We start from the raw sequence: 20,525 nt of genomic DNA on the forward strand, positions 1-20,525 counted from the left end.
TTATTTATCAAAAAAAAAAAAAAAAATAAAAAATAAATAATAAAAGCAATAATAATTAAAAAATAAATGTGCCATATTACTTAAAAAACAAGAATAAAATGTTTTAAATTTTTTTTGCATGCTTTAATGTAGTATCATGGAAAAATTAAAACATTTTACCATTAAAATCTTGGGGTTAGCATATTAGAAAAAAAAAATAAATATATATACATATTAATATTTCAATAAGGTTAATTTTCAAATTGGACCGTAAGCATTAACATCTTCTTTTATTTGAATAAAAGTATCAAGAACTCCTAAAATTCTATCATTTCCTTTTCCATTTATTGTAAATATGTTATGTAAATTTTTTATTTGTAATAACTCTAAATCAATAGCTTTTTTTTGAATAGCCACTCCAAATTGTTTCCATAAATCATCGTCATGAATATTCATTTCTTGCAAATATATTATAATATCATATAAATGCTGTATATGCATATTAACACATTTTCTTTTTAAATGATAAAATAAATGATATAAAATTCTTCTATCTTTTATTTTTAACTTATAAATACTAGTAATAATTTCATGCATCATTGAACTATTCACAGTGTGATCAAGTCTTAAAAATCTTGATAATTCTAATGCATATTCAATTATTCTTTTATTTTTTATTTCATATTCTCTTAAACATACCCATATACTTGTTATTCCTTGAGCGGTTATCATAATTTTATTATTTCTTATATTTTTTATCATAAAATTGAATAAAAAAAAAAAAAAAAAAGGATCTGTTTTATTCATAATAGCATATGATTTCATAATCATACAAATATCCTGACTCAAGTTTTTTTTACATCCATATAAATCTATTTTATTCTCGTTATTTTCTTCGTAGATATTTTCTAGGCTTTGATTTTGCGGCTCTAATTCTTTATTTTGATCATATTGTTTAAAGTTATTGTTATATGAATTCAAATTTTTAATATGAAAATAATTTTCATTATTTTTTTGTTTTTCATAATTAGTAATATTTTCATTTAAATCCATTTTTATTATACCTATATTTTCTTTTATCGTTCCTTTTTTTAACTCACTATTTGATTCTTCATCTAATAAATTTAATAAATGATATACTCTATTTTTTACGCATATTAATTCTAAAGGAGGTAACCTGTTTATCTTAGAATAAGCCCATGATATTAATGATAACTCATGAAGATTCATTGTTTTAATGCATCCATGTAATATCTTATTTATTTCCATAAAAAGATCTGCTAAATAAAAACTATTTTTTGCGTAACTCCAAGCTATTAAACTAATTGTCTTATTATCATAATTTAAAATATTGTTTTTTAATACATTTTCATAAATAAATAAAAGAGATTTAGTGTGTCCCAAAATTGCGTACCTGTATAAAATAAAAAAAAGACATTTTTGAAATGTAATAAATTATTACAGAGTTATTTTTATATAATTTGTTTTATTATGTATATATAATATTGAACTAAAAAATTTACCTATGTACAAGTGTACTTATGTTTGATCTAAAAATGTTTATATTACTAAATATGAAATTATTATAACTATTAAACGTTGGAGACAATAAATCAACTTTTTTCATATGGCTAATATATGTTAATGAAGCTATAATATCTCTTTTACTGAATCCTTCTGAATATTCATTAATTAAATTAATAAATGTCTTATGAAATAAAGTAATTATATAAAACAAAAAATAATTAACTTTTTTTTTTTTTTTTTTTTTTTACCTTTGTTATCATTACAAAATCTCATAAATTCTTCAAAATATACATATTTATTCATCAAACTTGCATAATAGGTATCATGTTTCCAATTTAAAATTTTAGAATATCTTTTGATAAGTAGTGAAAAATTCATCATTATATTTGTAGATTAAATTATTTTTTAGCGTTAAAAAAAAACGAAAATAAAATTTCCTCTTTAATCTAAAGATTCCATTGTGATAAATTTTTAATATTATATATTAATTGCTATATTAATTTATTTTAATATTTAAAACACAAATTATTTCATTAAAAATGTACTATTTTGTAATTAATTTTTTTTTTTTTTTAATAGCATTTTTCGTAAAAATAATTCATAATAAAAATAATGAAAAATGCATTTCATTTTATGTCAAGTTTATTATAAAATGATATGGACTTTTTTTAAAAAAAAAAGATTATAATAAGTTTCAGCAACAAAAAAAAAGAAAAAAAGAAATTAGTAATTAATTATATAAAACTATTTAAAAAATTATAATTAATGATATTTTTTTAATTTTTATCTCGATTTTCTTTTTAATTATTAAATTTTAAAGCATATAAAAGAGAAAAAAATCAAACATATCTTGTTTCTTCCTTTGCCGTAAGCTTAAATATAAACCCAAAAAATAACATTATAACACAAGTTGAAATGGCTATAACATTAAAAGGCATACCTAAAAAAAAAATATATATATATATATATATATATATATATATATATATATATATATATATATAAAATAAAGATTACTTAATTATAAAACAATCAAAAATTGAAAATATATATGAAATAAAAATATGAAACATTGTTTTACTCCTTTTTTTTTATCTTTAATGAAGCGTACTTGTGTCAGGTAAAATAATATCTATTAATACTGAAGAGGTATATTTATACATAAAATCATCATTTTTTTGTAAAATATTATTTCTTTTTTGTATGAATATTCCACTTCCTAATAAAATACCTCTATCTATATCAAATTCAAATTCAAATGATCTTATTTGCACCTTGATTACTTCAAATCTGTAATTACATATCACATAAATATAATATATAATTAGAAAAAGAAAAGAAAAAAGGTGAAGAGAAAATATTTTATGTATTATATATTTCTCATACATTCATACGAAAAATATTATGTTTTTTTTTATTACAATACTCTAAACACATATTTTTATTTTTTGGGAACATAATATATTTTCACAATCATTAAAAGCTTTGATTCTTTATGTATTATTTAGTATAAAAAAATGATTTATTACAAAATTATTATTTTCATGTAGAAAAATATTATGTATAAAATAGACAGAGTTTGAAATGAATATTTATATATATATAAAAAAAAAAAAAAAAAAAAAAAAAAAATGAATGCTTACCTTATTATAACTTCACATTGAGGAGGCAGGTTATGTTTAAAATTAAAGTAGTAATAGTTTCCATTACTTGACGAGTTTTTATGTATGTCAAAATTACTAAATTTAACATCAAATCGTTTAATTGCATTATGCCCAAAATATATAAAGTCACATTGTTTTTTCAATTTATTGTCTTCATTAGAATACTTCCCTTGAATCATTATAGTATGGAGCAATGGTGATAAATAATATGGTAATTTATCAACGAATAAAAAATCGCTATTATGTTTTTTATTTAAATTTTGAAATATATATAATAATGAACTCTGTTTCTTTTTTATATCAGCTGTTATTATGCTATTTGCTTCTTCTTTGATTACGTTAACATTTATATATTCTTCTATAATATTGTATTTTTCGTTTTGCAGAATGTTGTATAAATTTATATTTTCATATACCAAATCTATCTTTCCATATTTTTCCAAAATTGTTGCAATAAAATTATCTTTTTTTTTTTTAACCATTAATGCTGTTCTATCTATTAATGGACATTCATTCAAATTATATTTACTATTTACCAAATCTATTATCTTTATATCTTTTTTGTGATCATGTGTTGTAATATAATCAACATACATAACTAAATAATTTTCATTATCATCATTTAACTCAAAGCCTATATTACTAGAAAGTTTCGATATTAAATATGAGGGACTTACAGAATTAAATAACCCTCCAAAGTTTTTGCAGGGATAAAGTTTCTTAATTAATGAAAAACTTTCAGTACAAATACTTTCATCAGGTAAAAATGCAAAAATTTCATTATTTACTTTAATCAAATCTTTTATTTTCAAAAGGTTAGTTGACACACCCGTAATAGACCAAATATCATTTAATAGTTGTCGTAGAAGGAATACTTCCTCATTTGAAAATTCATCATATTCATTTCTTTTAGAAAAATTATTTTTATTTTTTTCTCTTTTTTTTAATTCCACTACAAGAGTAAAACCAAAAGGATAAGAATCCAAATATTTATTATTATAAATATTTCTATACACACCTCTTTTTATATTAATTTTAAGTGACTTTACATAATTAAATATTTTTAATATATTTAAAGGAAGAAATTGCTTATAATCTTTTCCATTAATATTCAATTTTATTTTAATATGTACCAAATTATTATCTAGAGGTATTAAATTAATACTTTCATCTATTACATAGGAATTAACTAATGAAGTAAAACAAAAAATAACAAAAATAATGAATTTTACACTTTTCATTTGAATTTGCAATTTTCCAGTAATGTTATGTTTTTCTTATAACTTTTATTATTTTAATTTTTTTTTTAACAAGAAGAAACATTAAATTTTTTTTAGTTTTTGTTCTAAATTTTTTTATAACTTAAAAATTATAAAAATATATTCTTATGAATACTAAAAACTCAAAAAAAAAAAAAAAAAATTTTTTTTGTATCACTATTTTTAATTTATATATTATTATGAATTTATACATTCATCTTATTAAGCACGAAATTTAAAAAAAAAAAATTAAAAGAGGTAAAACTTAAGGGAAAATTAATAGTTTCTAATAAATATTATTTTTAATTTATGATGATTTAATTTTTTCTAGTAAAAAAAAATTCTTAAAGTTTTATAAAGGTAAATCAAATATTCTTAATCCTTTTTTTTTGTGAAAATCTTTTTATTTTTTTCCTTTTTATCTTTTTACATTTTTTTGTGTCATAATTAATGTAATACGATAAAATATCTTTTATATTTGGAACATTTTCTTTGATAAAAATTCCAATCTAAAATGAAAACGAAAAAAAAAATTTAACGTATATTGAAATTTATGTAAGAGAAAAAAAAGAAGATGATTCAAATAATATTCAAGTAAAAGAATTATTAATTTCAACGTACTTTTTTATATAAATTTTTATTTCTTTCACTTAGGTATTTGTCTACATAAGGATGACAAAATCTATTTTGCGCTTCTCCAGAACTATTCATCTTTATGTAAGGTGGATAATACCAATAATTAAATGCTAAATGATCTAAAAAAAAACACATAAAATAAAACATATATGAAATATTTAAACTTTAAAAATAACATATAAAAAAATATGTATATAATATATTTTTTATTTGATATGATAATTTATAATACATTTTTCTCCTGAAAATGATTTGACTTCATGAAACCACCCACAAGGCAAATATACTGTTAAGAAACAATTTAGAGAAAAAAAAAAAATATATAATTTATAACATTATTTATATGTTATCATTATTATAATATTTATAATATATTATGAAAATTGTTTCCTTTTTTTTAACATATATCTTCTTCATTCATGCACACTTCAATGTATTTCTGTTTTATATCTGTGTTATCATTAAATATATCAAGTTCTAAAAATTTGAAAAAATGGAAAAAATAAAATTTTTTTTAATGTTTTAATTTAATTTAATTATAAATTATACAGTAATGAAGAAAAGAAAAAAACTACTCTAACCATATTTTCTCTCAGTAGTATTGAGAATACAAAAATGGTTTGGAATATCATTTCTTTTTTTTTCTTTGTATTGAAATTTAGATTTACGTAATTTATAATCTAAAATATTGTTCTCCAATTTATTTAATCTAAATATAAAAAGAATATATGTATTTTTAAATAGAGTATTACGTTATTTTTCATTTAATTTTTTTCTTTATATATATTTTGTACATACTTTTTTTCTGCTTTATTTATGCACTTTTCTATTATTTTATCTTCTATTAAATTGTCTTAAAAAAAGTAAAAATATGAATAATTTATAAGAAAAAATAAAATCTTATAAAAAATTAGGTATTTAAATGATCAATGATGAGTTATTTTTTTCTACTTTCTTTGTTTAAATGCTCATTCATTGTATTGATATCACTATATACTTTATCTATCTTTTTTTTGTATACATCAAAATAATGTGATCCTAAAGTAAAAATTATATATATATACATTATTTTATCTCATTTATTGTATTCTTCTTTTTATTATTACCATCACTTCTAATAAATGGAGAATAGGTAATTAATCCATTGTTATAAATACGATTGATATTTCCTTTTGAAATTTTTTTTAAAATATAATAATAAAATGATTTATGCGGTAAAAAATTGTTTAAAAAAAAAAAAAAATTAAATTACGTATATTAAAATAAATGAATTTACCATTTGTTTTTAAATCATAAGCAAAATTTGGGCTATATATTCGAAATATTTTCTTCCCTAAAAGAGTTACATATGGAAAAAAAAAAAAAAAATGCTAATTCTTAGATATAATTAATAAAAAATTAATATTCATTTTAGAACCTTTTAGTAAAACATAAATATTATCATGATAATCATGATGCAAAAATGTTTTTAAATTTTTGTCTTCATTATTTCCCAACCAAATGTTGTATTGATAAATTTCTAAATTACTAAAAAAATATATAAAATGTAAACGCAAAAAATTACAAACAACAAAAGGAAAAAAAAAAAAAAAATAAAGTCTATTTACCCCATTATCTTTAATTTTTTTGGCAGGAAATTTATCATTTGGCGTGTAATTGAATTGCAAAAATCAGTTGGACCATATGGATTTTCTTTTATATATTGTGTATTCAAATAATAATTACTATCTCCTTTTTCTATTAGAGATAAAAATTTATGAAATTTCATTTTTTTTTTTTTTCCTATCCCGAAAGAATTTGATACTTTTTGTTCTAATTCAACATATGAATTTTCTACATTTTCTTTCATAAAATTTATATCTATATTGCATCTCTCTCCAATTATATATTCACTAAAAAAAAAATAATTTTACATATTAAAAGATTGAAATGTATATATCAAAAAGTGTATTATTGTATTAGGTAAGAAAAATATATAATGTAAAAATTCTTCACACCTTTTTAATAAACATGGTTTTCTTTTTAAAACGTAATCCAAATAAAATTGTTCAGCACTAATGTTTTTATCAATTCTATCAATTTTATTTAATTTTTGTTTATGGAAACAAAACCTAGGTTATTAATAAAACATTAAATATTTTTAATTTTAATTTTTGTCTTATAATTACTAAAATTTTTTTCTTTAAATATTAAAATCTTATAAAAATTACCCAGAATATTCATTTTTTAAAGCCATTTTCGTTTTGTAAGATTTTCATAACTAATTTTTAAAATATAAAATAATATGTTATTATTCTAAAGAAAAAAATAAACAAATAAATTTTATGTATACATAAAAGTTTTCAAAACTATTTTATATTTTTGATTTAAAATATTATTTTGTTTCTATGTATTATAGAATCAATTAGAAGTGTTATTTTCTATATTTAACATTAAAAAATAAGAAAATTTTTCACAAAAAAAATATTTTTATCCTTTTGATTGGATTTTCTTTTTTTCTTGTGCTTACTAATTTGGGTAATTAAATACTAAAAATAAAAATTGATAACTACAAAAAATAAAAATATAGAACACTTTTTTGAACAAAATATTTTTAAATACATCAAGCTTTTAAAAATTCATGTTAATTATAAAATTATAATACTCAGTTTTTTTTATATAGTTTATTACAAATATTTAAGAATGAAAAACTTTTTTCTTTTTTAAATACAAAAAAAAAAAAAAAAATTAAGTTTTAATTTTTCTAATACATGTGATTAAAAGATTGATGCTAATTAAAAGTGTTTGATATTATACTTAAGCTATTAAATTAAAATCATATAATGAGATTTACATTTATTTAAATGAAATAATAAATTTACTTTTAGTTTTTTTTTTTTCAAAATTTTTTGAATTAAAATAAAGAAATAAGATATATTTTTCACTGTAACATACTTTTTACTTTTTTTATTATTTTATTATATTTTTAATGAAATAACAATATGATAAAAAATATAATTGTCAAATTTTCATTTATGCATTTTTTTCTTTTCATTTATTAAAATATGTAGTATAACAATGATATAATATTTTTATATTAATGTTCAGTTTTGGGGTAATTATTTGTTTTTGTTAATTATATTATTTACTATTGTGCTTTTTAAATAAATTAAAAAAAGTTAACATTGGATATACAATAAAAACAGAAAATTTGGGAATTATTTAATTACTTTTTAATATATTTTTTTTTTAATATAATATATTTCCAAAAAGAATTATTTCTCTATTGATAATAAAAATTTTAAATATATGTTGTATATTTGTCTAAATATTGAACAAGAAAGTTAAAAGAAATGATTGGCACATTTGAATGTATATCTATAGTTATTATTTCATTATTTTTTATAAAAATATATAAACACTTTAATAAAAAGAAAATTGGAAAAGATGATTTAACAATTGGAAAACATGGGACAGTTTCTTTATCATCAAATTTAAAAGTTGACATAATATGCGATATAACAAATAACTTCGGAAAATATTATGCTAAAGAAGCTATAAAAAAAAAAAATATAGTATGCATAATTCCTGTACATAAAAATTATAATAAAGAATATGAAAATGTTGACAATTTTAATGAGTTTATGGCCGAATTTTTTAAATTTTTAGATATAAAAAATGGAAAACTAATATTAGCAAGCGAGAATAATTGTTTAAATGATTACTTGCACATTACTCCTGAATATGAAGATGATGACCAAATAATATTAGCCTCATGTATTATTAATAAAAATATATCAATAATTGTTTGTGTTATTAATTATGATAAGGATATTGAAAATCAACTTGATTATTATTTAAAGAATAAAAAAATTGATTTTTGTGCAGTTATAAATAATTTATTTTTAAATAATATAAATTATTCCAGAGATGAAAATATAGAGGTAATAGGGGAAAAATGTTCATTTATTCCTAATGGAGAATTTAATGATCTTTTCAATTTTTTTGGTTTCATGAATGTTAAGAAAGAATTTTTACTTGATTTATATTCAATTATACTAATAAATACAAAAAATTATATGTATTTTTACAAAATTTTAGGAAATTTAAATTCAGGAACATTTTTAAATGCACATATATATGACAATCTTACTTATTCAAATATATATAATTCCTTAATGGATATACATCATAATTTAATTTGTGAAAAAGCAAAAAAAGATAAAAAAATTCAAGTTAAAAAATTTTATACATTTTGTTGTCTTAAGTGTGATTATAAGAAAATAGTAAAATTTACTTTGATGAAGTTAGAAAATAATTTGTTCTTATTTTATTTCTATAATATTTATTCTTATTTTTACTGCCAATTAGTTTTATATTTTGTAGGAAAAAAATGATTATAGCTTTTTTATCTTTCTAAATTTCTATCATATTTTGTTTTTGTAAAGTATTATTCTGTAAAAAGATAAGCTTTTATATTTAATAAGGTTAAAAATTAAAATAAAAAATATTTTATTTATTTCTGTTTAATATTATTTTATGAACTTTTTTTTTAATTTAAAGAAAATTAATTCATTTACTAGAAGTATAAAAATATATTATTACTTGTATAAATTAGCCTTTTCCATCTTTATTAACTATATATGCGTATTTTAAATGCATATAATATGTTTTAATTATTGAATATTTTCTTATATATTACGACATTTATATGGTATTAAAGTATATAAAAAATTTAATAACAATTAGTTGATTATTTAAATAAGAAATAAAATTGCATTAAAGTTTTTAAGTCTTCCAAAAATAAGGCAAATTTAAAAGAAAAAGATGATGCAAAAAAGTTAAATTTTGTTAATATTTAAAAAAAAATATGTATATATGATATAAAATATAATTTGAATAATTTTTTGTTTATTTTGCTAAAGCTCATGAATTTTAAAAAAATTCTTATTTTTTTTTAGTTATATAATTTTGTATTAAGTATTATTGTTATTTGCACTATGAAAATTTATTATATTTTAATAGAAGTATAAAAATTTTTAAAATTTTCGTCATATTTTTAAAATTTTTAACGATCAATGCTTCTATTTTTCACATGAATTCCTGCAACTTTTGAAAAACATAATAATTCAGAAATTTTCCAAAAAAAAAAATTTCAATTAAAAAATAGATAATAACGATGTAAGATGATTCATCTTTCTTACAAGTTTTCTTTAGCATTAACGTGATTTAAGAATCAAATTATAAGAAAAAAAAAAAAAAAATAAAAAGGAAAAAAAGAACATTTAATACAAATATCATAAAAAATTTAACTTAATTTTCCTCAAAAATAAATGAATTTTTTTTTTTTTTTTTGTAAATATTTATAGCTTTATATATATAATATATTAACATATTTTAATTTTAAAATAGAGAATGTTAAAATATGGAAAAATCTTTAGAAACCGCTAATGTTAAAAATTTTGAAAAAAAAAAGGAGAAAAAAATAAATGAGGAAGAAATTTATAATGAGGCACGAAATGAAGAAAGTATAAATGAAAACACAAATAGTAAAAATATAGCAAGTGAAGAACAATCGAATGTAACTATATCTGATAATAATTCTCAAAATGTAGAAAAAAAACTGTTATCTAATAACCTCATTAAAAAATTCAAAGTAAAAATTGACACAAATGAAGAAATAAATATTTTAAGTAAGAATGAATCATTATCAAGTAATGAAAAAAAAAATGTTACTTTAAAAGAATACAATGTTCAGGTAGAAGTAAATAATAATAAAATTGATAAAAATGAAATAAATATATCATTAGTTAACAATAAAGATGAAAAATATGAAAATACGATAAGAAATAATAAAAGAAAGATTAATGATGAAACCAAAGAATTAACTCCCAAAAAATTAAAAATTGAAAACATTGAAAATGGTTGTGAATTAAGTTTACCAGCTAAAATAAATAGTAGTATTTTTTATAGTGAAAATAATATACAATCATATATGAGGAAAATAAAAAATAATTTTAAATTATATTGGAAAGAATGTGATTACCATTTAAAAGAATTGCAAAAAAATTTTATGGAAAATGAGAAATTAATCAAGGATATCATTTGTGAAAATAGTAATGTAATAAATAACAAATATATAGATAATGAAATGGAAGAAAAAATGAAAACAAAAATAGAAAGAAAAAGAAAAATATTGAGTAACATTATGAACATAAGATTGATTTATAGGATTATTGAGATGTATTTATTTACTATGAGACAATTTTCTTATTTATTAAAAGAAATTAATGATTATATTTGTCTTATTTTAGACGAACATAAAATAATGAAAAATAATTATGAAATGGTAATTGGAAATTTATTGAAATTCGAAGCAAAAAATTATGAAGACGTAAAATATACAATAGAAAAAAAAATTTTACGTATGCAAGAATTTTTTAAAAACAAAAATGAAAGTATATATTCAAGAGATGAGTTTTCTTATTTATATACTTTGAAATGCTTACAACATGAAATCTCAGAACGTGTTGATGCGAAAACTGATTTACGATTGTTAATGATAAAGAAGAGAGAATATTCTGAAAAGTTTATGAAAGAAAACCAAAGAAAAATTATTTCATTTGATAAATTATCGTCATTTAAAAAAAGTATTAAATGTATTATTGATAAGTATAGCTCATTAGATATAGAACTTTCAAAATATTTATCAACTTTCTATTATAAAATTTTTAATCATCAAATTGAGTTGAACATAAACAACGTTTCAATTTTAAATAATAAAAAACCATTTAATTTTTTGTTTCCTTTTAAAGATCAAAGTAATAATAATGATGTTTTTAATTATATGAATTATGATGCTATTACTAAAATCAGAAAAAATAATGGAAATTCCCATAATTGTAAGGAAATTCACAGTGAATATATAGCTTTAAAATTTTATACAAAGGATAATTTTGATATTTCCATTTTACCTGACTTAAAATATCTTAGTTATTTAAATGTAGAAATAGAAATATCCTATTTATACAGTAGTGATTGCTTAGTTGCAAAAACCAATTCTATCGAATTCATAGGTTTGCATAATGGACGTAAATTATTATCGGATATTTACAGCAATCAAGATCATTTTCTTCTATTTTCTAAAGATATAAATGATTTCCAAAATTTTAAATATGGTTTTCCTTTTTTATGGCTGAATGCAATGGCAGAAAAACCATATGTATTAGATATAGAAAATGAAATATCTCAAAAAGATGAATCAAACAAAAAAAATGAAAATAATAATACAGAAAATTTTCAGAATAATAATTTTGATAAAAAAAAGTTGTTAGATATATATAATTGGCATTTAAATAGAACTTTAGATATATCTGTTCTTTTTTCAAAAATATTTACAAGAAGTAAAAAAAATAAAAAAAAAGATATGTATATGCATAAATGGTTGAAAAATGATAACCTAATTTTTTTTTTTTTTTAATTATATATTTATTAAATATGTATTTATACATTGTATATATATATTTTTAATTCATTAGTTTTATTTAGAATATGGGATATTTGGCAAATTCGACATTACAAGTAAAATTTAATTAATATTTCTAAAAATTAAAAAATATATTTTTATTAATATTATTATACTTTTGCATATTAAATTTTTGTGTGTAGATATTACCCAAATGTTTTTCCTCCTTTTACCTATGAAAAACATCTTGAAGCTTTAAAGAAAATTCAATCAGTTTCATTACAGCAGATATCCTATTTTGATATAATAACAGAAGAATCCTATTTAAAAGAGGAAACTGAAAATATTAATGTAACCTTTCTTTTTATAACACTGTTTATAATTATATATATTTTATATGGGCATTTCATTTTTATCATTTTATGAAGAAATTTCGTTTTTTCTATTATTTTGTATTTTTATATTTTTAAGAATTTTTATTTTTTTTGATTATATATTCTTTGATATAACTTTATTGAATTATTATTTTTATATAGGGATGTGGCAAAGATAATATATATGCCTGCTGCTTTATTCAATTATATGAATCTTGTTTAGTAAAAGCATTTATTAGTATTCCTTTCAATGGAAAGTAAAATTAAATCTTAAGAAAAAAAAAGAGAAATAGTTTTCCTATAAATTAATATCAATAAATATTAATTTACATATTCGTATAAACATATTTTTCTCTTTACCATTTATAGAGAACCTTATTTTAGTGTATTTTTAACAAAAAAAAAATATTCAAGAAGACTAAAAGTAATAATTTAAAGGAAACTTAAAATATGTTTACACCCTTTATATAAATAGCTACAATTTCTTTTTTCTTTTTTTTTTTTTTGAAGAAATTGCAAGATTATTTGAACACAACAGTTGTAAATAAGCATTCTAAAGTTGAAGATACGCAAAGACAAATTATATTAACTTTACAACTAGCAAAATTAAGGGTTTGAAACAAATTTCTTATATATAATTATTTTAAAAAGTTTTTAATTTAATTCATAATTTATCTCCATTTTAATATTTTTATAGGAAGGAGCACATAAATACTTTAAATCATTTAGTAAAAATTCAACAATGACATTTGATGAAGACATCAGTTAATCATATACATACACTTCTATTTTGTATTTTAAGGAATTTAGTACAAACATTTTTAAAAAAAGATAAATATTTGTTAAATTATGAGCTTGTCTTCAATTATTTATTTTTTTATTCTTATAAATATATTAGTTTTTTTTTTTTTTTTTTTTTTTTTAAATACGTAAACATTCATTATTTGTAATTTATTTTAATAAGCCTAATTATATTTAGTTATTTCAATTTTTTTTTTTTTTTTTAAATTCTTCGAATCTATAATAATTAAAATACATTAAGTTTGTAAAAAAATATTTGTGCAAAAAAAAAAAAAAAAAAAAAAATTTTGAAAAAAGGTTTTCTCAGAACATTTAAACAATATAATTTTTTTTTTTTAATATTTTATAATAATGTTCTCGTAAAATTCAAAATTTAAAAGAAAATAAAAAAAAATAAAATATTATGATGCTTTAACGATAATAAATATATTATTATTTTTTAAGTATTTCAAAGTGAAATATTATAAACTATGAAAAATATAATAAAAAAAAAAAAAAAAAAAAAAAAAAAAAATAAAAAAAAAAAAAAAAAAAAAAAAAAAAAATTAAAAAAAATAAGTAAAATAAAAAACAAAATAAAATAAAATAATGCATAATAAAGATCTTATAATAATTCATAACAGTATATATATATATATGTATGTTAGTTTATCAAAAGTTTATTTCAATTAAAAAAAAAAAAAAAAATGCAAAATTTTGTTAACTTGGGTCATATAAGAACTAATAATGCAATTTCAGAGAACCATAATAAAGAATTGAAAAATATTGAAGAAATTAGTAAAATTGATGAAAATAATGAGAATAATAATGATAAAAACTGTTTAGTAAATGAAAATATACATGATGATACATCTAATATATGTAATAATAGAATTGATGAAAAACACACAATAACACATTCAAAGACAAAAGATATTGTTGATAAAAATTTTCTTATTTATTCATCTAATTATTTAAGCAATAATAGAACTGGGGAAATTTTAAATAATGATGTATTAAACACAAAAAACTTAGAAGAAGCTGTTAATAGAAGAAGAAAAATTAGAGAAATGATATCAGCATATAATTCATTAAACTTATCTAGTTGTGATTTAAATAACGTAGATATTCAAAAAAAAATATCATTACATAATTTTGAATACAATAATAATGAAGATGATAAATGCGAAAGTGCTCATAAGAGTAATGAAATAAAACAAAACTATTCAGATAAATTTGATAAAAACCAAAATATGAAGGATAATAATCTTAATTATGATTCAAGTATCACATGTAAAAATAATGTATTATCATTAAATAATTATTCCAATAACTGTAATAAAGATATTATAAAAGCAAGGATAAGTGAAAATATACTAAATAAATCATTTATTAATGATGATGATGAAATAGATGATTACAAAACATTTTTAACACTTGATAGTAATCAAACCATCTTTAAGAAAAAACCTCTTAAACTTCCAGATATTTCATTTCTTAATAGTAAAAGTAGGAATTATAATTCCATATGTAATAATAATAATGATGATGATAGTAATAATGATATTCTAAGAAAGAAAATAATTTATGAAAAGTTAGATTTATCATCATCTTATTATGAAGACAATCAAAATATGAGTTTTGCATCTCAATATAATAGTGAACATTCTGCCATACAAAAAAGAGCAGGTATAAATGAATTTAATAAAAATTATGTAAATAACAACTTTAATTTTCATGAATTGAAAAATGAAAGTAAAAATAATATAGTTAAGAATTATATAAAAATCAATAAAGTAGAAAATTCAAATATAGAACAATTAATTAATAATAATATAAGTAATTCTAATAATTATGTAGATAATAAAGTTAAACGTTATGCACAAAAGAATTTAAAAGAAAATAATTATGAAAATAAATTATTACCTAAAAATGCTTTTGATATTTCCTATTTTAAATATTCTACTCTACATAATAGTAGAAAAACTAGTGATATAAATAATAATATACATAATAGTATAATAAAAACTAAAAATGAAGAAAATACAAAATTTATGAATGAAATTAGTAATACAAGTATCATCTATCCATCTGAAAATAAATGTAGTAATATATCTGAAAATGTAAGTAAAAAAGAACATAACATTTATAGTAATAGTAAGTATGCGAATACATATGATGAAAATATAAATGATAAAGTAAATTTTACTCTTGAAGAGAAAGCTTATATGAACTCCTCATATATTAAAAATTTAGAAAAGTTTAAAGAATTATTATTTAATGCAACGAAAGATAATTTAAATGAGTATATAAAATGCTTACAAAATATTAATAATAAGAAATTAAAAAATTATAAATATTATGTTAAACAAGTAAATAACTATAATATAAGTCAATATTTAAATACTACTTTTAAAGCATCTGTTCCTCAAAAAAATATTAAAGAATCGATGCTGAATAATTCAGATACATTTTCTTCGATACAAAAATGCATAAATGAAAGTGATGATTTAAGTACAACAACTTATAGTGACAATAGTAGCAGTAGTAATTTTGAATACAAAGATTTAATAAATAGTAATAATAACAATAATAATTTTAGTTTGAAAATTTATAAAGGCAAAAAAAAATCTCATTTAAAGAATACAAGTACATTATCAACCACTCCTACTAATGAAATTAATTCATGTTCTGAAAAAGTAAAAAATAAAATAAGCTTTAGTTTATTAAATAAAAATAAAGAAAAGAAATATGATAAAAGTAGTTATAATAATGTTAGACCAAAAATGTCAACTGTTGTAATTAATAAAAATGATTTTCTAAATATTAAAGAAAATCATTCTTATAATTTAAAAAGATTAGATAATTTAAATGTAAAAAAAATAAAAAAAGACGAGGATTTAGATAAAAATGATAGTTTTAAAAATAACTATATTAATAAAACTTTAAAAAAAAATAGTTTGTATGAAACTTTAGGGAAATATATTACTGAGGAAAAACTTTACAATTCTGATTATGCAAAAAATTATAATAATTATGATAAAAATAGTTTTAAAGAATATGAATATATACATTCTTTAAAAAAAAAAGAGAAAAAAAAAAAAAAAAAATATATCAATAATAGTATTTATGTATATAATTCTAAAAATAAAAATAAATATTATTTTCCTTTTAATACAGATTCTGAAGATTATATTAAGCAAGTAAATGATTCATCTCTTTCTATGTTACAAAGTAATTCATGCGAAAATAATTACAAAGAACTATTATCTAATGAAGAATTAAACAAATCAAATAATCAAACCAATAATACTACAAAAAATAAAAATGTATTACATATGAATAATCTTGATAATAACAAATATGAAAAATGTAATTACCATGAGTCAGATAAGTCCCTAAGACAATCATCCATTAATTGCACAGATGATTTAATAAACAAAAATGTACTGTGTAATATAAATCAAGATAATATGAACGAGAAAAGTTTTTATGAATTTGGAAATATTAGAACCAATGAGATTATTAATGTAAATAATAGCTATGAAAAAAATAGGAATAATATAAATAAAGAAGATTTTAGTAACATAAATTTTTTAAAGAATGGAAATTCTATTAATATTCATGATAATATTTCGAAGAATAAAAAAACGGAAAGTGATGATATGTTGTATACACAAAATCATGCTTATATGAATAACATTAATGACAATTATTTAAATGAAAAAAAAAAATTATTTTTGATAAAAAAAAATTCAGAAGATTTTCCTATGTGTGATGAAAAATTAATCAAAACAGATTCTGTAAATAGAGAACATAATTATATTTCATATAAAGATTATAACTTAAATAAAAATTCATTTTATTTTAATAATGCAAATAGCAAAAATAAATTAAATGATATTATGAGAAAAAATGAAAATATTTTAATGAATAATATAAAAAGAGAAGACCTCAATAATTCTATATGTGAAAATAAAAAAGAAAAGGAGAATGAAAGCATTGATGTTTTAAATTTTAATTTTCAAAATAATCTACATAATAATGTCAACTTAAGTAAAAACAAATTCGAAGTATCAAATAATATTCAAGAATATCATCATAATTGCGAATTTCCTGAACATGTAAATAAAAATTTAGGAAAAGATATTAAAGAAATCATGAAAAATAACAAAACAAGAATAGAAAATATATATGATAATGAAGAAAATCAAAATGATCTTTATTTAAGTGAAAATACAAGTGAAATGAAATATAATATAAATGAAAATACAGATGATAATAAAACAGTTCATCCATCTTTAAACAAATTTGATTACTTTTATAAATCTATAAAGGAAAATTCTTTTTCCACTAACTCATGTAATGGAGGTATTGAAAATGAAAGTGTTATCAGATGTTCACTTGATAGTTTTAATGAAGAATTTGATAATCCAATTTCAGCACCTACACCCGCAGCGTCTAGTTTTTCTAATATAAGCTTAAGCTCATCATGCAATAAAAATTTTAACAAATGGAATATATTAAACATAAATAATAATCAAACTAATAATATAAATGAAATTCATAATCATTTGAATAATCAAAGCTATTATGCGAACATTGAGAAGTTCAAAAAAGATAATTTATATAATTATAACAACAATCGTAAAATTAACTCTGATAAAAGTAACACTGATAATGAAAATTACAATAATAGTAATGAGAAAAACATAAATGTAAATTCATTAAATGATAAGAATATGAATAATATTTATGAAAATTATATACATGAGAACAATAATAATAAAGATAAATGTTCTTATTTTGTTAATAATTCTATTAATAAAAAATATGAAAAATCAGATGTTTCTACAGATCTTTTAAAAAATAACACAAATTATATAGAACATAATTTTGATTTTATGAATAATAAAAAAGGTAATGATAATTCACAAATATCAGTAGATAAAAAATATATCCATTTCACTAATTCTTTTAAAAATAACGTAAATAAAAAAAATATTTTTGATACATTAAGTGAAAGTAGTATAAATAATAGAAAAAGTGTAAATAGCATTATAACAAATAATATAAACAATTTGGATAAAAATTTTATTCATAATAATGAAAACCTTATTAATCCAAAATCATTATATAAAGAGATAGACAACAATTATTCTTCTAAAAAAAACAATTCATTTGAAACGTTAAATAATAATTTAATAAATTTAACAGAGCCAAATTGGAATTATAAAAAAACAGATAAAAATAATACTAGAAAAATAGTAAATACATTAGAAATAAAAAACATAAAGATAAACACAAAACAGGGAATATTTGAAATAACACCTACTGGAGAAGTAATTTTTACATTTTTAGGAAGATCAGAAATCAAAAAATATAAAAATGTAAAAAAAAAAAATATTAATATAGATATATCAAAGCCAAGAAAATTATTATTTATAATTGAAATAGATGGAATAAATATCAAAATAAAAGACCTATTAATGAATGAAATTCTAGACTACTATAATATATTTGAAGAGGAATTGCCAAAAGCACACAATGCAAGATATGAATATGCATATAATGTAATTGAAACGTTAAAAAAGCATACACCTAAAGTGTCTTTAAAAAAAAAATGGTTTGGTATATATAATTTAATGAGTAACGGAAGTACTCCTGATTTTACTGCTATACTTAACAACAATATGTTTATTGAAAAAGTTGAAATTAAAAACAATCATGTAACATTTATTTTAAAAGATAGAACTAGTATAACTTTACACATTGATGATTTAAATGGAATAACTACAAACTTTACTAAAAAAACAATAGAAAAAAAAGAAAAAATTGAAAATAATATTAAAGAAAAAGATAATTTTATAAAGGAAATGAAAGGAGATAATGAAGATATAAAAGTAATTTTAATGAATTTGCAAAAATTATTACAAAAGACAGGAGTATCTATTGATATAATTATTCAAAATTGGTGTGATACTTTACATGCCTATTCTTATTGTCTTAATTTATTAACAAAAGGAAATACAGAATATACATTGAAACTAAAAAAAACATTAGCATATATAACAGAAAAAACTGAAATTCACAAAAGGAACATTTATTTTTCCATATTTCCAATAATAGTAGAAGAATGAAAGAAAACTATAACTCTATCATATGAATAATTTTGTTCTTTTTTTTATAGTACTTTAATATATATATCTATATTTTTTTTTTTTTTTCATATAAATAATTTTTTTTTTTTATAGTTTTTTATGAAGTCTTCACATTTGTCTTAATACTTATATATATATATATATATATATATATATATTAATTATTTGTCCTTTTAAGGTTTTTTTTTAAATAATAAAAATGTATAAAAAAAAAAATAATGATAAAATAAATTACATGGAATTCTATGTACTTCAATTTTATTAAGTTGTTTTAGTCTATTATTTTTATGAAATTTTCTTTTTTATAAAATGACCATTATGAATAAAGATGCATAATAATGATTTATGAATTTTTTTTTTTTTTTTTTTTTTTCTTTGAACCTATAATATTTTCATAGTGTGCGCTTTTATATATAAAAGAATACTAATTTTAATAAGATATACCTAAAAAATTTAAAAATAATGTTTTAGTATGATAAACTAAAAAATGATAAAATATATAAAAATAATAGAAAAGCAAATTTAATACAGTAATTCTTCTTTATTAATTTTTTTTATTATTTTTATAATATTTATTTTAAAAAATTCTTATAAAAAAAAAATAATATTTTCTTCTAAATTTATAAGCGAAGTTTTTTCCAATTTAATAAGGATAAATTAAAATATATATGAAGCTATAAAAAATGAAAATATATTTTATA

At 18.2% G+C, this 20,525-nt stretch overlaps 6 protein-coding genes across 6 annotated transcripts; 3 read left to right on the forward strand and 3 right to left on the reverse strand.

Annotated features, from left to right (window-relative positions):
* Window positions 1-237: 237 nt before the first annotated feature.
* Window positions 238-1,887, reverse strand: PGAL8A_00348600 (conserved Plasmodium protein, unknown function; the record flags this gene model as incomplete). Its single annotated transcript, XM_028672529.1, has 3 exons — window positions 238-1,393; window positions 1,503-1,656; window positions 1,755-1,887. 3 exons carry the CDS (start codon window positions 1,885-1,887, stop codon window positions 238-240), a joined length of 1,443 nt encoding a protein of 480 aa, XP_028529073.1.
* Window positions 1,888-2,345: 458 nt separating this feature from the next.
* Window positions 2,346-4,411, reverse strand: GPI16 (GPI transamidase component GPI16, putative; the record flags this gene model as incomplete). Its single annotated transcript, XM_028672530.1, has 3 exons — window positions 2,346-2,446; window positions 2,618-2,796; window positions 3,150-4,411. 3 exons carry the CDS (start codon window positions 4,409-4,411, stop codon window positions 2,346-2,348), a joined length of 1,542 nt encoding a protein of 513 aa, XP_028529074.1.
* A 383-nt stretch (window positions 4,412-4,794) lies between these two features.
* PGAL8A_00348800 (cupin-like protein, putative) lies at window positions 4,795-7,301 on the reverse strand (the record flags this gene model as incomplete). The annotated part of the gene is made up of 13 exons (XM_028672531.1): window positions 4,795-4,938; window positions 5,051-5,184; window positions 5,298-5,351; window positions 5,468-5,542; window positions 5,647-5,774; window positions 5,864-5,918; window positions 6,017-6,103; window positions 6,172-6,234; window positions 6,342-6,398; window positions 6,483-6,592; window positions 6,673-6,957; window positions 7,063-7,176; window positions 7,276-7,301. 13 exons carry the CDS (start codon window positions 7,299-7,301, stop codon window positions 4,795-4,797), a joined length of 1,332 nt encoding a protein of 443 aa, XP_028529075.1.
* A 1,096-nt stretch (window positions 7,302-8,397) lies between these two features.
* Window positions 8,398-9,441, forward strand: PGAL8A_00348900 (conserved Plasmodium protein, unknown function; the record flags this gene model as incomplete). The annotated part of the gene is made up of 1 exon (XM_028672534.1): window positions 8,398-9,441. The coding sequence occupies one exon, from the start codon at window positions 8,398-8,400 to the stop codon at window positions 9,439-9,441; it is 1,044 nt and encodes a 347-aa protein (XP_028529076.1).
* Window positions 9,442-10,469: 1,028 nt separating this feature from the next.
* On the forward strand, window positions 10,470-13,652 carry PGAL8A_00349000 (conserved Plasmodium protein, unknown function; the record flags this gene model as incomplete). Its single annotated transcript, XM_028672535.1, has 7 exons — window positions 10,470-12,447; window positions 12,583-12,625; window positions 12,713-12,860; window positions 13,046-13,140; window positions 13,253-13,307; window positions 13,394-13,495; window positions 13,581-13,652. 7 exons carry the CDS (start codon window positions 10,470-10,472, stop codon window positions 13,650-13,652), a joined length of 2,493 nt encoding a protein of 830 aa, XP_028529077.1.
* A 718-nt stretch (window positions 13,653-14,370) lies between these two features.
* PGAL8A_00349100 (conserved Plasmodium protein, unknown function) lies at window positions 14,371-19,803 on the forward strand (the record flags this gene model as incomplete). The annotated part of the gene is made up of 1 exon (XM_028672536.1): window positions 14,371-19,803. The coding sequence occupies one exon, from the start codon at window positions 14,371-14,373 to the stop codon at window positions 19,801-19,803; it is 5,433 nt and encodes a 1,810-aa protein (XP_028529078.1).
* Window positions 19,804-20,525: the final 722 nt, after the last annotated feature.

This window comes from Plasmodium gallinaceum (assembly GCF_900005855.1).
Source record: "Plasmodium gallinaceum strain 8A genome assembly, contig: PGAL8A_v1_98, whole genome shotgun sequence".
Lineage (NCBI taxonomy): Eukaryota > Apicomplexa > Aconoidasida > Haemosporida > Plasmodiidae > Plasmodium > Plasmodium gallinaceum.